The sequence below is a fragment of the Panthera pardus genome, unplaced genomic scaffold, assembly GCF_024362965.1.
Source record: "Panthera pardus isolate Hobbes unplaced genomic scaffold, ASM2436296v1 HiC_scaffold_25, whole genome shotgun sequence".
In the NCBI taxonomy this organism is placed as follows: Eukaryota; Metazoa; Chordata; class Mammalia; order Carnivora; family Felidae; genus Panthera; species Panthera pardus.
In genome coordinates, this window is record NW_026526821.1 from 18,717,061 (window position 1) to 18,739,159 (window position 22,099).

At 42.6% G+C, this 22,099-nt stretch overlaps 1 protein-coding gene across 1 annotated transcript in view; it reads left to right on the forward strand.

Moving 5' to 3' along the window:
• Nucleotides 1–22,099, forward strand: part of CHD6 (chromodomain helicase DNA binding protein 6) — a 155,647-nt gene that overhangs the window by 34,882 nt on the left and 98,666 nt on the right. Inside the window, 4 exon segments of the mRNA XM_053890241.1 lie at nt 2,298–2,445; nt 4,268–4,417; nt 18,881–18,943; nt 21,480–21,538. Coding sequence (XP_053746216.1) covers nt 2,298–2,445; nt 4,268–4,417; nt 18,881–18,943; nt 21,480–21,538 — 420 coding nt within the window.

Here is a 22,099-nt window from a genome sequence, read left to right on the forward strand (position 1 = left end):
AGGAGTATATGACATGAGGTAAATATTCCTTCGAAAACTTAGAACGTTTTTAAACTGTTTCACCTGTGTCTCCTGTCCTGCACTGATAAGTAGAACATTTGCTTTTTCCCTCTGTGTTTGAGAGCACAAGTCTGTTAAAAATGGCAGGACCCCTAGAATTTCATTTCCTCAGTTTGGACCAAAATAATTTTCATAAAGAACTTTCCTGATCAGTAGGCAAGCCAGTCTTCAGCCTGGAGAAACGAGGGTGGGCTGTTTGTGCTGACTTGATTGGGAGTCCATGAGGAGTGAAGGGTGTTCAAGAGAGAGGCAGGCTGATTCAGCAGTCAGCACTGGTTGGCCTTCCTGGCAACAGTTCATCATGCTGGGTCTCCCATCTCTAAACAAGGCAAGCTCTCTTCCCCCACACCTTCCAATAACCCAACTGATAGAAAATGCCAATAATTTTTTTTTTTCTTTTTTACGTTTTATTTATTTTTGAGACAGAGAGAGACAGAGCATGAACAGGGGAGGGGCAGAGAGAGAGGGAGACACAGAATCGAAAGCAGGCTGCAGGCTCTGAGCCATCAGCCCAGAGCCCGACACGGGGCTCGAACTCACGGACCGTGAGATCGTGACCTGAGCTGAAGTCAGACGCTCAACCGACTGAGCCACCCAGGCGCCCCAAAAAAATGCCAATAATTTTGACTCTTTCCTCATCTTCCACATTCTGTCCCTTCCTCAGACTTAATGGTTGTATTTCTGCTGGATCCTTCAAATGATTTTCACCTTTGAGTTTTCATTGGTTGTATTTAGCCTAGGGCTTCATTCCCTCTTGCCTTGGCTTGCCATCACGGCACTTGTCACACAGAATGAAGTCAAAACTCTCTGACTGGTATACATACCTAGTTGCTTTGCAGCTCCATTATTTAGTGCTTCTGTTCACTTGCCCTGTCATCCAGCCATACAGACTGTCTTTTACTAAATGTGCCCTTAACACTCTTCAGTTCCCTAACAATGCCAGGGTAGTTAAGAGCATGCCTGGGTTCAAATCCTTTCTTCACTATTTAGTAGCCATCTTACCCTGGAAATCTAACTGAACCTCACTGTGCTGCTTGATGAAATGAGGATAGTAATACTATCTGCCTTATAAGATTGATATGAAGACTAAAGGAGATAATCCATGTAAAATACTTAGAGAGTCGTGCCTGCATGTAATCACTGCTATGTAGCTAGTAGCTCTAATTATTAGTACTGCTACTATTATTATTACCGTTCCATGCACATCTCTGCTCAGTTGCATTCTCCCAAATCTCCCCAATGACTTAATCCATCCATTGATGCATCCATCTATCTTTTCAATAAGTATTTATTGGATACTTACTATGTATAAGGCATAAGACTAAGAATACAAACTTGAATCAAGTACATATTGTCCTCTAGGAATTTGGAGTCTGGTAGGAGAGATCAGAGAAGTATAAAATATTCATCTACTCAGCAGATGTTTATGGAAACTACAGAGGATTCAAGCACTGTGTGGTTCCGAGGCTGATATCATAGTTAATAACTAACTTTGGTGAAAGATCAGAGTTTGAGTACCTTAAGCAAAGCATAGCTGAGGTGGTTTGGGAGTATAGAAAAGAGATTTTATCAGCTAAGATGATCAGAAAAAGCTTTTTAGAGGTGCTGCCATCTTAGCAGGACCTTGCAGGATGGATGGATCTTGCCCATCTTCACCTCTCTCAGGAGGTTTTTAGCTACTGCCTTGAGCTATTGCTCTGGGCGGCCTGTAGGATTTTCATATTCGTAACCTCCTCAAGGACAGGGACAGTATCGTTTTCAATTTTGACTTCCTAGTACTTCCTCCAAGTCTTATATAGACCATTTTCAGTAGAGGATGGTGACAGATTAAGGACACGTCTCTTCCCATGTAACCTAAAGGGCGATTGAAATTGTTGATTCTCAGTATCTCAATATCTAGCGATTAAGCTTACTAGAGAAGACATTTATATAAACTGAAAGTGAGGTTTTGAAGATGTTCATATTATTTTATTTCTTACCACATTAATCATAGCCACAGGAATCATGATAGGGGTGTAAAAAAGTGAACTCTGCATCAAGCCATGTAGGTATTTCTTCCCATATTTCTGTGTATAGTTCTGGGAAGAAACTCTTGTAGATTCTTCATTAAAGCCTACCCCTAGGACAAGAATTCCTTGCGATACCATATCCTTATGTGATACCATTACTTTGATCACGTGGGAACTCTTAGTTTTAAAAACTGCCCAAGAGTTTTAATTCTGAATTTCTCCTTGTAGCAAGGAGCAAGGACCAACCCCAGTGGAGAGAAAGAAGAAAGGAAAGAGGAAAAGTGAAACCACAGTGGAGAGTTTAGAGCTGGATCAGGGCCTGCCGAACCCATCCCTGCGGAGTCCTGAGGAGTCCACTGAGTCTGCAGACAGCCAGGTACAGCTGTGACCGGGAACCCTGCTGGCGGTTACGGCTGCCGCACAGATCTTGCTGACGCGCGTCCTGTTGCGTTTCTCTCTCCATCTCCAGCCTTGCACCCCTTGCGCATAGATCCGGGCTGGGCTTTCACTGTTTTGGTGGGTGAGCACCAAGACCACAGGCTTTTTCCCCCTAGCATCCTGATCCTTATACTAATGATCTCCCAGGTTTTTTTAGTGGTGTTTGCTTTCTTCTTGGGAAGTAGCATGTTATTAGGCTGTAGAAAGAATGAATATGGAAAATTGAATTGTGGGGCACTCTGAGTAAGGTGTCAGGGGCCTGACTTGCAATGCAGCTAATGTTTTTAAGATTCAGAGGGCTGGGCCGGTCTGCATAAGGACATTCTCATAATCCCAGATGCTGGAAAAGTCAGGGCTGTGTGTATTCATTTTGCCAAAATAGTAAAGGAAGTTTGGCCAAACATGGAAACAAGGAGTTGCCCACCTGAATGAGATTTTTAAAGCCATTACTAAGCATGCCCATGACATTGGTAGGAATTTTCTCCCTCAGTTGAGGCAACCTGTCTTGGATAGGAGTTTTAATATTGGAAAGTGCTGTTTCCTCTGATATCCATGACAGTTTACCTGGGTTATGCCTGCTGCAAGGGGACCATGTAAAATCATCCGACTACTGCACATTCAAGTATCCTTGGATCCTCGTAGATTCCTAGATGGTCTTCACTGTAGGAAGGTATCAGCTTCTCATGTCACAGTGATAATAAGTAGTAGTGTCTGGGGTATCAGAGCAGAACCCCCCCCCCCCCATCACTGTCTCTGAACTCGGGCTAGTGGCTGTCAGGTGTCCTCATGGGCAGAGCAGCAGGCATGTTGGGTTGATGGGAGTTGGCAGGGGTTTGAGTGTTTCCAGGGTGGTGATCTGTATGTACATGGGATTGGGAGACAGGTTTTCATGTGGAATCCCTCATGTAAAACTAAACGTCATAGAGGTAACATAATGAAGAAATGGTGGGAGAACAGAGAGAGGCCCAGGAGGTATGTTTTAAAAAATAAGGCAGGTGGTGTTTGGCTTTGGTTTTGTTTTTTAAGATTGAAGTACTGAAGAGTGAGCTAGCTGGTGAGTGGTTCCCAGAAGTGTTTCTGCTGCTTGGATATGATGTGTCCATGAGATGAACCATGTGTTTTTCTGTTTGAGGAAAGCCACTGGGCTGCTTTGTTGTAGAATGTTGTCTCTCTAAAAGGTCAGGAGTTACTTAATTATAGATGAGTCCTCAGATGGTGACTCATGAATCTTGTTTTGTCACACTTAATATGTCTCCTTGCATTTCAAGGAGATTCTCAAAGTAAGTCCTAATAAAACTGGTATTAATTTAGTTTTTAAAGAATATATTGTAAGTACAGTGAATTTGACCACAACCGAAACAATTATCTTATCGCCCTAAAATCAGAGCTTCCAGCTATGCTGGAAGGGACCTGAAAGATGATGGAGTTTACCTCTCATCCCCGTTTTACTGGAATAGAAACTGACTCCAGAAAGGAAAAGGAAAGTCACTATCATTCATGAACAAGACACATCTCACTGGATTCTGAGACTATACCTTCTTCTCAGGGGATCTTGGCAATTTGGATCCCCTCCCTCAGCCAGATTTCATTTTGAGTGAATTTAATTCTTAAAAGAGTTGTGTTTAAGGAAGATTGCTTTTGTAAAGTAGGACAGGTCTCTTGTGCATGTCAGTGAGTGTAGATGAGGGTATTCTTTCTTGTCCAAGCTTTTTGCCTTTGACTCACAGAGCATCTCTCCGATGGGTGTGTTTGCCCTGCAGAAACGACGCTCAGGACGGCAGGTGAAGCGCAGAAAATATAACGAGGACCTGGATTTCAAGGTGGTGGACGATGACGGGGAGACAATCGCCGTTCTTGGAGCCGGCCGGACGTCCGCCCTCTCGGCTTCTACACTGGCATGGCAGGCGGAGGTACGGCCTGTGGCTGGGGTGCTGACCTTGGCTTGATCCATCATTTTGGCCCACTTGATAGTTATTCTGTGGCTCTTTGCTGAAGCTAGGTTAGGTTATTGTAACTGGTGCTGATAACCTTCAGTTGGCTTCCTAATCCATTTAGAATGAAGTTCACTCCCGTTATGGTGCCCAGCAGGGTTCTCTCTGTCTCAGCAAATTCCTTCAGCATATAAATGACTTTCTCCCCATTCCCTAGCCTTGGGTTAACAGTTCTTTCCCACCTTCTTGCCCTGAAATCTCTTCTTCACATGCATTACATGACTTGGTTCATCATCTTTTAAGCTAAAATGGTTTCTCCCCAGAGAGGTCTTTCCTGGTTCTTGTATTTAGAGTAGATCTCTGCCTCTGAGCCCCATGATTCTCAGTTTCACTCCTTGTCTGTTTCTTTCATAGCACTTGCCACAGCTGATCATTGTGTTCTGATTGCATTTATTTCTTTGTCTTTCCCATTAGAATGTGAAAGTCTGATAACATACTAAACAGCCATTCATGGGATGAAATCACACGCACTAGTAATTACAGTTGGAACTTGGATTCAATAAATGTGTATTAAGAGTCCATACAAGGCCAGGTCTTGGGATACAAGGATGAGTATCAAGGCATGGTCCCTGGCTCCAAGAAGAAAGGGCTTATGGCTATATGAACACTGTGATAAAGTGCGGCCTTAGAAGAATGTGCTGGATACAGTGGCTACATGGGGGAGTGGACCGGAAAGGGGGAGGTCAGGATTTTAGGAAAGGCATTTCTAACATGAACTAAAGCCCACAGCCTGGATGGTGTTGCGGGTGGTGTTGTGATAGACCAGCTAGGCTGGATGTTGGGATCTGGTCTGAGGAGTGGTGGGAGATGAGCATTGAGTGGTAGGAAGAGTCACATTATGCAGGCCCTAGGGATTAGCTAAAGTATTTGACCTTAATACTGCAGAGCAAATGGTAGGGGGGAGGGGACATTGAGGGTTCCAGCAGAGAAGCAGGACGGCCCTATTTGTATTTTAGGGATTTCCATTGGCAGCGGTTTCAAGAAGAGGGACCTGATATCCAGATGCTAGAAGGAAGAGAGGTAAATATTGAAAAGGAGGAGGTCTGTGCCAGGGAGCTTACAGAGAAGACATTAGAAGCAAAAGAAGAAACAGGCTGTGCATATAGGAAGGGCATCATTGCCAGCAGCACATTCTGGGACACAGGCTGGCTGTTGTTGTGGAGTCCCTGTCGCTGACTTGGCAGAATTCATGCTCTGCATGTGCAACAGAGCACAAATACCTGTCCTTCCTCCCGGGCACTAGGGTGGCTTAGCAAAGCCGGTAATACTTTATCTGTCTAAACCACCTTGCCTCCAGCTTAAAGCATTTTCACATAATTTCACATATCCTTTCACCTTGTGTTTGCACGGACAGTAGCTAGGAGGAGGGGTCGTTGTCCCTGGTTTAACAACCAAGAAGCAGGCACAGAACGATCTGGGTCATGGGACACCCTAGTGGTAGTCAACCAGTGACTAGCATGTAAGAGTTGATTTCAGGTCCCTTTGCCAAGAGTTATCCAACCAATGAACATAGCACTTATAGGAATAATAATTTGATGTACTATCAGTGTAGTGCTTTTCAAGCAAACAGTTAAGAGTAGTCCTGGCAAGAGTGCCATGAGGTGATAGGATTATATTGCTTTATGATGGGTTTTCCCTCCTTGGAGATTTATGGTTGGTTTGGTAGTTAAAACATTAGAAGGGAATTTATTTTCTCCTAGTAGCCATTCAGCCCGTCATTAACCATATTTCAGTTGTTGTTATGACTTCTTTTGTGGTACCTGAAGGGCGGCTTTAGCTATCTGACAGAAATAATTCAGGAAATTTTATGTATCTTAACAAGGCTCTTTTTATCCTCTTCAAGGTACATGAGAGAGAGAGCTAACATACGATAGAATCTGAATTTTCATTAATTAGGCCTCAAAAATTGTTGTGAAATTTAAGCAGAAAGAGGCCTGATATGTGGCTTTGGCAAGCACGTGGATCTGGCCTCTGTGTCCCAGGCCTGGCCTAGCATGCAGGGTAGATAGACGGCCTGTAGGGGGATTGGGTGGGTTTCAGAGGCCGGCCTCCGCTGAGCCCTAGCTGCTGCCTGACTACACCGCATTTGCCTCTGGTTTACGTTTCGGGCTTCCTGGTGAGGTTTGAACAAAGATTTCCCAGGCTGATGGCAAACCTTGAAAGCCATGAATCTCATCTAGGATTCCAGACAATCCTCAGTACCCAGTGGCACAGAAAATCAGTTGAAGAAGATGAGGCTTTTACTTGTGTCCTTCTCCCGAGGCCCTTTGGATGGCTGTCTGCCTGCTTGCTGGCTGTAGCTTGGGGCCGAGAACCGTGTGGAGTCCCCAGCAGAAAGGCCCTGCTGCTCCCTCGCTGCATTTCTCGGGCAGTGCCTTCTCAACATGCTCTGCCTTGTTCTGTGGCCCCTGGCCCAGTCCCAGACTGCAGCCTCAGCACTGGCTGTCTAGTGGGGAGTTGCTGGAAACATCTTTACACGTGATTCGTGGTAGGCCAGGACTGGCATGCTAGCACGGCCCTGCTCTGGAGCCAGAGGGACGGTCCCCTGACTGGGATACGGGATTCGGGGGCAGGAAATAACTTTCCATCCTCACGTCACAGTGAGCAAAGTCTTTGCTTTCTTATTCTTTGTCAAACGGATGTTGGTGTCTGGAACAGAGACAGACTTTCGCAGTTGTTGTGTAGATTTTTACAAGGCTGTCTCAGTTTCTGCCTCCTACAGTTTGTGCAGTTTGTGTGATTTTGCCTTTTAGAACAAAGGGCTTTAATCTGAATGAGGCTTCAGCTCCCGGTGCCCTCCTGTGCCTCACTCTGTGTCTCTGAGGCCAGCGCCCTCCGCTTTGTCTAACCTTTTGCCGTGCCTGATGGGCTGAGCCCAGTTGTTTTCTCCCCCAGAAGCCCCCTGTTTCCTTCCCTGAGCTGGGGGAGAGTGCCCCTGCTCTATGGTCTAAGGTGGTTGTTTCTCAACTCCGATATTAAATCAAAATTCCTGCCTGATTTTTGTTTTAAATGTGACCACACACTACCTGTTTACTCCCGTTTATTTCCCTACCTCATTCTAATGCTTTTGCTCTACTGTTTACTTAGTATTCCGTATATGCATCCTGTTTCCTCTGGACTCATTCTTTCATCCTTCCAGTTCATTTCAGCTTTCCTTCCTGCTTGTTGTCCTCTTACGACCCACCATTCCTTAGGGCCCTACTAAAACCTTACCTATTCTGTGAAATCCAAGCTGTTCTTGCTTTTTGCACTCTTGCTGGACTTAAGGTTACTGTCACACCAATTAGAATTTAACCTGCAGCATTTCTAGTAAAAATGTTTTGTGTTGCTTTCCCTACACGAATGTAAGCCCCTGAGACTGGGCATCTCGTTTGATGCTACTTTTGTACCCTCACATACTTGGTGATTTGAAAAGTGATTTGCTTCTTGCTAGAACCTCTCCCTTGTGCCTAGCTAAATAGAACTAAATCAGGTGGTTGGTTGAGGTTGGGGGTGACTAGGGTTGACAATTTTTGAAATTTTCCCTAAGAAAAAAATTTTTAGTTATCTGAGTCTCTGACATGAAAGAGAATGAATTAAAATGGCCTTCTTTGAAGGATAATTTGAGAAAATTCCAAGTAGCTGAGAACAGATGGTTGTTATGGAAGTGTGTTTGGCAAGCAGATTTAGTTTATATCTGTGTGTATCTGTATACACGGAGTGTTGATACACACATGATCGTGCTTATGCACAATCTCTGTTTAGAAAAGTCCTGATTTCCTAGTTTCCGTCCTGCTTTGATGTGTATTTTGGAAATGCTATTCCCTTTTCCTTTTATTGGGATAGAGTAAAGCCTGCTCTCAGTGTTTTGATGATAATCAGTTTTTTTTTAAAGGAATTATTCTTTTCTTTCTTCTTTTTCTTTATTTTTTTTAAGTTCATCTATTTATTTTGAGAGAGACAGCACAAGTGGGGGAAGGGCAGCTACAGAGGGAGAGAGAGGAGCCCAAGCAGGCCCTGTGCTGCCAGCACAGAGCCCGATGTGGGGGCTCGAACCCACAGAGTTGTGAGATAATAACCTGAGCCAAAAGTAAGAATTGGATGCTTAACCAGGTGAGCCACCCAGGCACTCCTCTTTCCTTTTTTTTTTTGTTTTTTCAATTTTTTTTTTTTAACGTTTATTTATTTTTGAGACAGAGAGAGACAGGGCATGAACGGGGGAGGGGCAGAGAGAGAGGGAGACACAGAATCGGAAGCAGGCTCCAGGCTCTGAGCCATTAGCCCAGAGCCCAATGCAGGGCTCGAACTCACGGACCGCAAGATCGTGACCTGAGCTGAAGTCAGACGCTTAACCGACTGAGCCACCCAGGTGCCCCCCCCCTTTTTTTTTTTTTAATGTTCATTCACTTTTGAGAGAGAGAGAGACAGGGAGGGGTGTGAGCCAGGGAGGGGCAGAGAGAGAGGAAGACACAGAATCCAAAGCAGGCTCCAGGCTCTGAGCTGTGAGCACAGAGCCTGATGTGGGGCTTGAACTCACCAAACACAAGATCATGACCTGAGCCAAAGTCAAATGCTTACCTGACTGAGTCACCCAGGCACCCCTCACTGATTTTTTTTTTTTTTAATTCCAGTATTCATTGCTCTTCCTATAAAAGATAAGTTGAGGGGTGCCTGGGTGGCTCAGTCGGTTAAGCGGCCGACTTTGGCTCAGGTCATGATCTCGCAGTCCGTGAGTTCGAGCCCCGCGTCAGGCTCTGTGCTGACAGCTCAGAGCCTGGAGCCTGTTTCAGATTCTGTGTCTCCCTCTCTTTGACCCTCCCCTGTTCATGCTCTGTCTCTCCCTGTCTCAAAAATAAATAAAACGTTAAAAAAAAAAATACCTTAAAAAAAAAAAAAGATAAGTTGAAATTTTATTTCACGTTCCTTAATTTTTACTTGAAAATTTTCTATGGTGAAGAATGTTTGAAGCCCTCCATCCTTTTATTTATTTTTTTCTTAAAGTTTATTTATTTATTTAGAGAGCACATGTGCAAGCAGGAGAGGGGCAGAGAGACAGAGAGAGAAGGAATCCCAAGCACACTCCATGCCCAGTGAGGAGCCCAACGTGGGGCTTGATCCCACAAACTGCAAGATCATGACCTGAGCTGAAATCAAGGGTCAGTCACACAACCAACTGAGCCACCCAGGTTCCCTTGAAGCCCTTCATCCTTTTAATACTCAGAGTAAAGTACTGTCCTTTCTTGTCCGTGTGTTAACGTTTCCTTGGATTTGGCTGGTCCTAGTAAAAACTCCAAATAACATTATCAAAATCCTCCCACTAAAACCCATCTTTTTTCTATTCTTAATGGTAGATAAGAATAAGAATGTTTGAAGCATTCTAATAGTGAGGAAGACATAATTGTTCCTGTCAGTACATGTGTACATGTATGAATGCTCCCTGGTTAGTCTGGGTTCTACAGACTTGGGAGTGGGTAGGAAAGGTAGTCAGAAATTATGAAAGTTTAGTGCTGGTTAACAGAGATCTAACTCAGATGTCGCTGCACTTTCAGAGGCTCTCCTAATTTGCCGAAGTGCCCTGTTTTGAATTGTGGGATTTCAGCAGGTTCTCAGCACTTGCTTTATGCTGATATTACCATTTATATTGCAAAATCTCTTAACATTATTTATTCAAAAATATTTCTTGAGGACCTACTACCTGCCAAGGACTGTTTTGTGCTGGAGATAACATCAAGGATCAAAAGAGGCAAAACTCCCTGCTCTCACAGAGGGAGCATGCAATAAATGGAGAGGGGACCTACGAAATCCATGCAGCTGATCTCCTCTTCACATTTGCTGGATTCTGAACCTGTGGGAGAGGAGGCCAAACAGCCAAGCTCCGAGTTAGTTTCCAAAGGGTGGAAATACCTAGGTAGAGGCTGGGAACAAACCTAAAAAGTAATAAAATTGCGTAGTATATCAATGGTGGTAATTGCTGTGAGAAAAAAAATCAGGAGAGGAGTGATGTGGAATTGAGGAGTGAGGGTTGCAGTTTTAATTAGGGTGGTCTGTTTTGGCCTCACCAAGGTAACATTTGAGCAAAGAATTGAAGGCAGTAAAGGAGTGAGGGAATCTTGAGAGGGAGGCATTTTAGGCGGAGGGAATAGCCTGTGCAGAGTCTCTGAGGTAGAAATGGGCCACTAGTGTGTGTGAGGAACACGCAGGGAGACCTGAAAGGTGATAGGAGATGGGACGTTTGGTGAGCTCCAGCAGGGTTTGTTGTAGGCCTTTAAAAGATGTTTGATTTTATTCTAAAAGAGAAGCCTTGTAAGCAGGTTAGGCAAAAGACATAATAATGGCAGTTCTGAATGTTGTATTGTGAATAGACTAGTTGGGCAGGAGTGGAAGCAGGGAAACTAGGTAGAAGGCAGTTGGGAATAACCTGGGTGAGAAATGAAGGTGATTTAGACCAGGGTAGAAGCATTGGAGGTGGTGAGAAATTGCTGGATTCTGTACATATTTTGAAGATATAGCCAACACGATTTCTTGGCTAATCAGACACAGTGTGTGGAGAGATAGGAGGAATCAAGAATTACACCAAGATTTTTGGTTTGAACACCAAGAAGGATAGAATTCACTCAGTTGGGAGAAAACTGTAGATGGAATGGGTAGGGAAGGGAAGTTGGCTAGGATAGCAGGAGTTTACATTTTAGACATTTTAAGTGTGAAATACCTCTGAGATATTCAAGTGGAGATGGCAGGTAACAATTAGATATATGAGTCTATGAATCGAGGGGGGTTCTGAGCTGGATACATAAACTTGGCTGGTGTCATGATGTAGCCCTTATTTAAAACCTCAAGACTGGACAAGATCACCAGAAAAATGAGTATGAATTGAAAAGAGTAAAAAGTAGGCCCTAGGGAGTTCCTGGAATGAGAGTTGATGTGGGAGGATTCCTTCTTCCAGGGAAGAGACAGTAGGTCGTGGCAGGGCAACACTCATTGCAAAGGGAAAAAAAAAGAGAATGTGTCTTTAAAGACATCAGATATCTGTGAAAGCAACAAGAATTAGATTAACTAAAATTCCAGACAGTGATGAGCTATTTATTACTAGATGAGCCGGCAGTTGCGAACTATTTCTTCTCTGGAAACATTCCTCAGTTCTAGGTGCAGGTTGAGGATCAGGCTTGGCTCAAACAGACTTCTCTGGGTTGAAGAGAAACCATCACCATCTGCCCCTGCTGGTGAAATGATTGGAAACTAGAAGATCCCCAAAGCAAAGGGCTCTCCCCAGGACATTGAGGAGTTCTGGGGTAGCCCAAGAAGTTAGTGGCTCATTCAGAAGGCAGATTGAAATCTCACAGTATCATGGTACCTATAGGGAAAATCTCACTAAAGGGATGGACTTAGTGTAGAAAAACTAACTCTCCCTGAAGAGAGGTTTTTAAGAGGGGCACCTGGATGGCTCAGTCTGTTAAGTGTTCGACTCTTGATCTCAGCTCAGGTCGTGATCTCACCTGAGATTCATGAGATTGAGCCCTGAGTCAGGCTCTGTGCTGACAGTGCGGAGCCTGCCTGGGATTCTCTTTCTCTCTCTCTCTCTCTCTCTCTCTCTCTCTCTCTCTCTCTCTCTCTCTCTCTCTCCCCCTCCCTCGCTCGCACTTGCTCTCTCTCTCTCTCTCTTTCTCTGTCTCTCAAAATAAATAAATAAATTTTAAAAAAGAGAGTGAGAGATTTTTAACTTACTTGGGATTGGAGACTCCAGGGCTCAGGAATAGAAAGACCTGCCACATTCAGTCAGTGGCCCTGGACATTCATGCTTGAGAAACAGGGTAAAACAAGAGATGAATCTTTAAAAAAAATTTTTTTTAATGTTTATTTATTTTTGAGAGAGACAGAGACAGAATGCGAGTGGGTTGGGGGCAGAGAGAGAGGGAGACACGGAATCCGAAGCAGGCTCCAGGCTCCGAGCCGTCAGCACAGAGCCCAATGCAGAGCTCAAACTCATGAGCTGTGAGATCATGACCCAAGCTGAAGTTAGACGCTCAACCAACTGAGCCACCCAGGTACCCCTGCTAAGCAAGAGATAAATCTTAACAGTAACCCAGGCCTGACCCAATTCAGTGTCTCATTGGACCCAGGGACCACCCCCTCTCTCAGAGAAAATAGGAAATAGTTGTGGAAAATATTGTTAGGAGCTGCTAAGGTTCCTTTATTCACAGTATCTACCATAAGTAAAAAACTATTGCACATTTGAAAAAGCTGGAAAAAATGTGACTCAAAAGTAGAAGTAATATATAATAGAAGCAGACCCTAGATGATCCAGGTAGTGGACTTAACAGAAAAGAATTTTAAAATAACTGATTAACATGTGAAAGAAAATAAAAGAAAATGAGCCAAAAAAATTTTAAAGTGAAGAATTCCAGTGAAGAAATGAATCTGTAAAGAGAATCGGTTCAACAGTCTGGACTGAAAATTCCAATTTAAAAAGCTTAGAATACAGTGGATGACTTTAAAGGCAGATTAGAGGGGCGCCTGGTGGCTCAGGTGGTTAAGCGTCTAACTTTGGCTCAGGTTATGATCTTGCAGTTCATGAGTTTGAGCCCCATGTTGGGCTCTATGCTGACAGCTCCGAGCCTGGAGCCTGCTTCATAGTCTGTGTCTCCCTCTCTGCCCCTCCCCCGCTCACACTGTCTCTCAGTCTCTCAAAAATAAACATTAAAAATATATATATTTGTGTGTGTGTATAAATCTAAAAACTTTTTAAAATCTAAAAACTAAAAAATTAAAATAACCTGCAATAAAAATTAAAGCAGGTTAGATACAACAGAAGATAAGATTGGTGACTTTGAAGACAAATCAATAGAAAATTTCTGAACTGCCACATAGAAAAAAGAATGGAAAGAGCAGAACAAAGCATATGAAACAATTGGGGTGCAGTGAAAAAGTGCAATGTGTATCTCTGATTAGAGTCCTAGATGTGGAGGAGAGATTGGAGCAGAGGAGTGTTTGATGATAAAAGTAAATGGCCAACAACTCCCATAAACTGATGGGGGATATCAACCAATACATTCAGCATCAGGTAACTCCCAAGCAGGGAAAATACAAAAACAAAAACCATATTCAGGCACATCTGAAACTGTAGAAAACCAAAGACTTAAAATCCACTAGGTAAAAACTGACTACTAACGTTATATTAAATGGTACGATACCGAATGCTTTCCTGCTGAATTTGGGAGTAAGAAAAAAATCCCACTGTTATCTTTATATTCAGAAATGCAGGGGATACCTGGGTTTCTCAGTTAGTTAAGCATCCAACTTAGGCTCAGGTCATGATCTCACAGTTCGCGAGTTCGAGCCCTCTGTTGGGCTGTCTGGTATCAGCATCGAGCCTGCTTCGGATCCTCTGTCCCCCTCTCTCTCTGCCCCTCCCCCTCTTGCTCTCTCAAAAATAAATAAACATTAAAAAAAAAAGAATATGTAACATAAATTTTAAAAAAGAGATACACTGGAGGTCCTGGCCATTGCTATAAGTAAACAAAGAAATAAAAAGTTTAAAAATTGGAACGGAAGAAGTACGATTCAGTATTTGTAGATGACATGACTGTGTGTGTTGAAAATTCAACAGAATTGACAAACCATTAGAATTAATAAATGTGGATTTAGCTAAATTGTTGGATACAAAGACAATATACATAAACATCTACTTTATTTCTGTGAACTAGCAGCATGAAATCAGGAAAGAAAAATTCTAAAATGCCATTTGTAACATCATCAAAAATATTAGATATTCTGGAATAGCTCTCAAAAGATATACAAGCCCTCTCTATATGAAAAACATTGCTGAGAGAAATTAAAGAAGACCTACATAAATAGAGCAATGTATGACATACATGTATTCAATATTGTTAAGATGTCTGCAGTTCATTCCCAGTCAGAATCTAAGCAGGGTGTTTTCTGCTGGAAATTGATGATAGAAACACAAAAGACCTAGAATAGCCAGGCAATCTTTCCGGAGAACTCAGTTGGAAGACTCACTGTAATCCAGACTTTTAATCACACTCCAGTAATGAAGACAAGGTAGTGTTGCTATAAAAACAAGTAGAACCAAACAGAGCTGCGCTGCTCCGTAGGGCTCCGACTAGCCCAATGTGGCTGTAAGCACTTGAAATATGGGTAGTCTGATCCGGATGGCCAACAGGCACATGAAAAGATGCTCAACGTCGCTCCTTATCAGGGAAATACAAATCAAAACCACACTCAGATATCACCTCACACCAGTCAGAGTGGCCGAAATGAACAAATCAGGAGACTATAGATCCTGGAGAGGATGTGGAGAAACGGGAACCCTCTTGCACTGTTGGTGGGAATGCAAGCTGGTGCAGCTGCTCTGGAAAGCAGTGTGGAGGTTCCTCAGAAAATTAAAAATAGACCTACCCTATGACCCAGCAATAGCACTGCGAGGAATTTACCCAAGGGATACAGGAGTACTGATGCATAGAGGCACTTGTACCCCAATGTTTATAGCAGCACTCTCCACAATAGCCAAATTATGGAAAGAGCCTAAATGTCCATCAACTGATGAATGGATAAAGAAATTGTGGTTTATATACACAATGGAGTACTACAGGGCAAGTACTACTACTTCGTTCTTTCTCGAACGAAATATGGCCCTTTGTAGCAACATGGATGGAACTGGAGAGTGTGATGCTAAGTGAAATAAACCATACAGAGAAAGACAGATACCATATGGTTTCACTCTTATGTGGATCCCGAGAAACTTAACAGAAACCCATGGGGGAGGGGAAGGAAAAAAAAAAAAAAAAGAGGTTAGAGTGGGAGAGAGCCAAAGCATAAGAGACTCTTAAAAACTGAGAACAAACTGAGGGTTGATGGGGGGTGGGAGGGAGGGGAGGGTGGGTGATGAGTATTGAGGAGGGCACCTTTTGGGATGAGCACTGGGTGTTGTATGGAAACCAATTTGACAATAAACTTCATATATTGAAAAAAAAAAACAAATATGGGTAGTCTGAATTCAGATGTGCTTTAAGTGTGAAGTACACATCGGATTTTCAAGACTTAATGAGTGAATATAAAGTATCTTATTAATAATTTTATATTGGTTATACATTGAAATAATAAATTTTTGCATACATTGCTTTAAATAAAATATTAAAATTCATTTCATCTGTTTATTTTTACTATTTTTATTTTTAGAGAGAGCACGAGTTGGGGAGGCGGGCAGAGGGAGAAAGAGAGAGAGAGAGAGAGAGAGAGAGAGAGAGAGAGAGAGAGAGAATCTCAAGCAGGCTCCATATTCAGCACGGAGCCCAATACAGGGCTCAATCCCACGACCCTGGGATCATGACCTGAGCTGAAATCAAGAGTTGGGAGCTCAACTGACTGAGCCCCTATTTTTACTTTTTTAAAAAGGTGGCTGCAAGAAAATTTTAAATTACTTTATGTGGCTTAATGAGTGACCTTTGTGGCAGCCATTGCTGCCACAACAACACTGCCACATTGCTGCCACATGATTCAACAACACACAAGAATGTATAAGAGAAAAGATTGATAAGGTGGATTATGTAGAACTTCTGTTCATCAAAAGACACATTTATAGAAGCAAAAGGTAAATCATAGATTGGCAGGTAATATTTGTAATCTGTATAACTGACAGGACACTTATTCAGAAATGTATAATGAACTCGTACAAATTTAAAAAAAGGACAATTTTTAAAATCGGCAAATGACATGAATGGAGCTTCACGGAGAGGTTATCCACACGGTCAGTAAGCATATGAAAAGGTGCTCAGCATCCTCAATTGCTAGGGAGATGTGAATTAAAGATGTGAATTAATTAAATTTATAGATGTGAATTTAGCCACAAGAATGGCCAAAATTTTAAAGATTGACAATATTAAGTCACCTGGAACTCCCGTACGTGGCTGGTGGGTATAAAAATTGTCAGAATCAGTTTGGAAAAAATTTTGACAACATTCATTAAAACTAAACATATAATCTACCTCATGACCTTGCAATTCCACTTTTCGGTATATATCCAAGATAAATGAGTGCATTTGTCCACCAAAATATACACAGTGTATGTAAATGTTGGAAGCAACCCAAATATTCCTCAACAGCAGATAAATAAATGGTAGTATATTTATACAACTAAATACTATGCAGAAATACAGAAGAATGAACCACATACTATATAGTTCCATTTACATGAAGCTTAGTAGTAGGCAAAACTAATCAGTGGTAGTAGAAATCCGAATAGTGGTTACTTCCAGTGGGGGCGCGAGAGCCTCCCAGAACATTGGGAATGTTATGTAACTTGGTCTAGGTGATATTTATACAAGTGGGTATGTGTATGTGTAAGAATTCATTGGTTGTACACTTGAGATCTCTATATACTGTATGTATGCCATACTTCAATAACTTTTAAAGTGTTACGTTAGCATATCTGGTAGTTCCTTGCTGAGGAGGACTATGGCTCATCTATTTCTGTAAGACCAGTGAATAAACCTAAAAGACAGTAAATAATGTGGAAGAAATTTAGGAAGGAAATGAAGTAGGAAATTAGGAAGGAGGTTTGTTCATTCATCTACTTTCTCTTAACCGGCACCTGTTCCTTTGTTGGTTGCAAGGTTGGGATAGTGATCTTTGGCTTAAGAAAACTACACCAGGCTCTGGCCCTTTGCTGTTGGCCATCCTGACAGTATGGCTAGGTCCCAGTGTATGAAGAAGGAGGAGAATTTTTAATTAAGTGACGTAGATTAAGAATATCTGTCTGCAGTCTGTAGCCCCGGTGAGTTAGATGCTTTATTTCCTCATGTATTTCCTCTCTCTTCCTCTTCCTTGTATTTAGCATTAACAAATATATACTGGTCACCCACTGGTGCCTGGCCTTTTCAGGGCTTTAGCTATAGCAGTGGATAAAACAAATAAGGATCCCTGCCCTCAGAAGGTTTACATTGTAATGGGAGAAGGCAGGCAACAGCCACCTGCCGCCTCTTCCTTTCCTTACTTGTGCTTAAGAATCAGGCAGAACACTTGAGCAGAAAAACAAAAGCTTAGTCTGTATCCCCATCCCTTCTTCCTACTATATGGTAGGCACAATCGACTTGTCTTCTTGTTGAGCAGTGGGAGTAGACTCTTGTCACTTTGGATTAACTTTGGCATGGCACCTAGCACCATGCCATGTGTCTAGGGGAATGTAATAAATATTTGTAACCTTTGGGAGCATCTGTCATCGCCTGCTAATCGCCATACTTTGTTTCTACCATCTGCCCTCCTCCTCTTTCTTTCGTTCTTCCTTTCTTTCTTTCAGTACTTTTCTGGAGAAAGTTTGATTTTACATACCTTTATATACCATTTTCTGTAATGGTGTGGCTCTGGGACAGGCGAACCCTGGAATGGGTAGGACCGAAGACAGTAGTAATGCAGCATGAAGTCATCCTTGGGGAAGTTCTGATCAGGAACCCAAGTTATTTTGGGAGCTACGGCTATTGTGATGAGCATTCTTCTCATTCTGTTCTGAGTACCCTGTTGTGGACAAATACTAGATCTGAGGAGGTCATATAGTACATACAAAACCTCTGAAATAGGATGGCACAAATAAAGTCCCAGAAAGAACATCAAACATAAGAGTGTTCTGACTCAACACATCCTTTTTAAGTTTGTAATTATTTAATCAAATACTCTGTAGAGAGATTTCATGGAGATTAGGAGCCTAGAAATGTTGATGTGTAGCCGGGGTAGAAAGGAAGAAATTAATTTGTTTTGAGTTAGGATTTATAGGCAAAGGATGATGGGTGAAACAGCCATTTCCAGACACAGAAGGGAAAGACGGTATCGTTTAGTAGAGAATAATTATGCCTTGCATTTGCATAGTGCTTACTGTTCCAAAAATATTTTCACATACCGTTTTATCCTCCCAGTAACCCAGTGAGATAAGTATATTTAACTCCTATTTTAATAGATTTGGAAACGAAGACGTGTTAATTGACTTACCCAAAGTCAGTAGCTGGTAGGTGTTAGAATTAGGACTCTTCGCTTCTAAGGCCCCCAGACTCCTTTTTGTTACACCTTTCTGAAAATTTTATGCAGCAACACGTAGGCAGGTTTGGCAGAAAAGGGAAGTCCTGGGACCAATTTTAGTGATCCTAAAGGCAGATCTGAAATTAAGAGTCTGAAAAGCCGCATAACTTCTCTGCTTATGTGGAAGGGGAGGTGTTAGGTTGTGTCCAGACGTTAGAATGTTTGTGATCTTTTGATCACTCTGTGGACTGATAGGGAGGGAGGCCTCAGCACTCAATGGTGAACTTTCAGACCAAGTAGTACCTGCTATAGCGTTTCTTACAGAATTATTTCTTGGATTCTGTGGTGCCAGTAATTTTCTTTCTTCTTAACCTCTGTCTCCAGGAGCCTCCAGAAGATGACGCAAACATCATTGAGAAGATCCTGGCATCTAAGACCGTCCAGGAGGTTAGTGGCTTATGTGTCAGCTTTTATATCACAGGTTCTCCCCTCTGTGAAGAGAGATTTGGCTAGACAACCTGGAATGGTCCTGATTGGCCAGAGTGAGAGCAAAGCAATGTCTGGCTAGTCATTCTTTTATTCTTTTATTCTTTATTATTCTTACCCCCATGGAAGATTTTAGGTCCTAAAATTCTTAAATATTTGAATATAGCCCCAAATAATTTTTTCCCTCCATTGTGATGCTAGCAGAAGGTATTTTTGTCCCTTAGTTTCTGCAGCCCAGGGAAAGTCCTCAGGGGGCCAAGAAGAGAACATGGAAAAAGAGCCATATTGAAAACATTTGGATATTGTTAAAATGTCAATACTACCCAAAGCAATCTACACGTTCAATGAAATCCCAATCAAAGTTGCACCAGCATTCTTCTCAAAGCTAGAACAAGCAATCCTAAAATTTGTATGGAACCACAAAAGACCCCAAATAGCCAAAGTAATATTGAAGAAGAAAACCAAAGCAGGAGGCATCACAATCCCAGACTTTAGCCTCTGCTACAAAGCTGTAGTCATCAAGACAGCATGGTATTGGCACAAAAATAGACACATAGACCAATGGAATAAAATAGAGACTCCAAAATTGGACCCACAAAAGAATGGCCAACTAATCTTTGACAAAGCAGGAAAGAATATCCAATGGAAAAAAGACAGTCTCTTTAACAAATGGTGCTGGGAGAACTGGACAGCAACATGCAGAAGAGTGAAACTAGGCCACTTTCTTACACCATTCACAAAAATAAACTCAAAATGGATGAAGGACCTGAATGTGAGACAGGAAACCATCAAAACCCTAGAGGAGAAAGCAGGGAAAAAAACCTCTCTGACCTCCGCCGCAGCAATTTCTTACTTGACACATCTCCAAAGGCAAGGGAATTAAAAGCAAAAATGAACTATTGAGACCTCATCAAGATAAAAAGCTTCTGCACTGCAAAGGAAACAGTCAACAAAACTAAAAGGCAACCGACGGAATGGGAAAAGATATTTGCAAATGACATATCGGACAAAGGGCTAGTATCCAAAATCTATAAAGAAGTCACCAAACTCCACGCCCAAAAACATAATCCAGTGAAGAAATGGGCGGAAGACATGAATAGGCATTTCTCTAAAGAAGACATCCAGATGGCCAACAGGTACATGAAAAGATGCTCAACGTCACTCCTCATCAGGGAAATACAAATCAAAACCACACTCAGATATCACCTCATGCCAGTCAGAGTGGCTAAAATGAACAAATCAGGAGACTATAGATGCTGGAGAGGATGTGGAGAAATGGGAGCCCTCTTGCACTGTTGGTGGGAATGCAAACTGGTGCAGCTGCTCTGGAAAACAGGGTGGAGGTTCCTCAAAATATTAAAAATAGATCCACCCTATGACCCAGCAATAGCAGTGTTAGGAATTTACCCAAGGGATACAGGAATGCTGACGCATAGGGGCACTTGTACCCCAATGTTTATAGCAGCACTTTCAACAATAGCCAAATTATGGAAAGAGCCTAAATGTCCATTGACTGATGAATGGATAAGGAAATTGCGGTTTATAAACACAATTGAATACTACGTGGCAATGAGAAAGAATGAAATCTGGCCTTTTGTAGCAACGTGGATGGAACTGGAGAGTGTTGTGCTAAGTGAAATAAGTCATACAGAGAAAGACAGATACCATATGTGTTCACTTTTATGTGGATCCTGAGAAAGTTAACAGAAGACCATGGGGGAGGGAAAGGGGGGGAAAATGTTACAGAGAGGGAAGAAGGCAAACCATAGAGACCCTTAAAAACTGAGAATAAACTGAGGGTTGATGGGGGGTGGGAGGGAGGGGAAAGTGGGTGATGGGCAATGAGGAGGGCACCTGTTGGGATGAGCACTGGGTGTTGTATGGAAACCAATTTGACAATAAACTTCATATTAAAAAAAATAATAAAATAAAACCACAGCTACAAAAAAAAAAAAAAAAAAGAAAGAAAGAAAGGAAAACATTTGGAGGGTGGGTTCTTTAGATATCTCAGGACCATTGTGGAGATCCAGAGAGTATACCTGGAGTGAAAGATATGTTGTCACTGGTGACAACATAGTTTTATCTTCAAATATTTATGAGAGCAAACTTCCTTACTTTGAGAGTGGGCACCGCTGATGTTTCGGGATGGTGGTCAGGGGGTGTGCTGGAGACCTGTGTTTTCACTTGCACGCCAGGCTTTGGGCCTGACAGCTTTCAGATCCTGGGCCGATTTGGGTTTATCAGCCGAACACTGTCCCAGCCTGGACCTTGGAAGGACACCAGGAGGATCATTTTCTTTTTTACCTTCTGGCTAGCTGTGCATTCATCCTTTGGGAAAGCTGCTCAGTAGCTGTCAGGAAAAGAAGGGGGAAACTGAAAACATCCTCAGGAAGTCTGTACGAAAATCAAGCAGAGGTGTTGATTTACCTGTTTTCTTGTGCAACGTCAGGGCGATCTGTGGGGGTCTGAGCTGTTAACTGCTTGCTGTTGATTACAGGTTCACCCCGGAGAGCCCCCATTCGACTTGGAGCTATTCTACGTTAAGTATAGAAATTTGTACGTGTTCTTCATATGTTATTTGTATTTGGATTTTATACGAATAAAATTTCCTTTCCCTCATTACATCACCTTCTGTATTTTCCAAGAATGGCCCCTGAGGCCTGACCTGTGGATCTTGACTGACTCAACTTCACCTTAAGCAGTAGTACTTACCTTTGGCTGTGCAGATAGTCTCCAGGGAAGACCTTGCTCCACTCAATACCAGCTGACTCAGACTCTGGGAGTAGATCCCAAGGACTGGTGCTTATTAAAAACTCCCCAAGCCATTCTCATCTGCTCCTGGTGGAGAACCACTGTCCTGTAGCTCGCACTGTTTCCCTCTTAGATTTTTCTTTCTTCCTCTGCCTCGTGCCCACTTTCACTAATGTGTGTTAATGACAGCTTGCCCATGCCTACCCTCCCTCTGCTCTCAGGCAGTTTGTGTAGAAGCTGCAGAGGGGTCGGTCATTTGGAGTTAGATCGCTGCATTGTTTTATTTTGTTGTCCGGTTAGTGCAAGGCCCTTCGCAGCCTAATCTCTGGCAGTTTCACCACAAACCGCTACTTCTGGGTTAGTCAC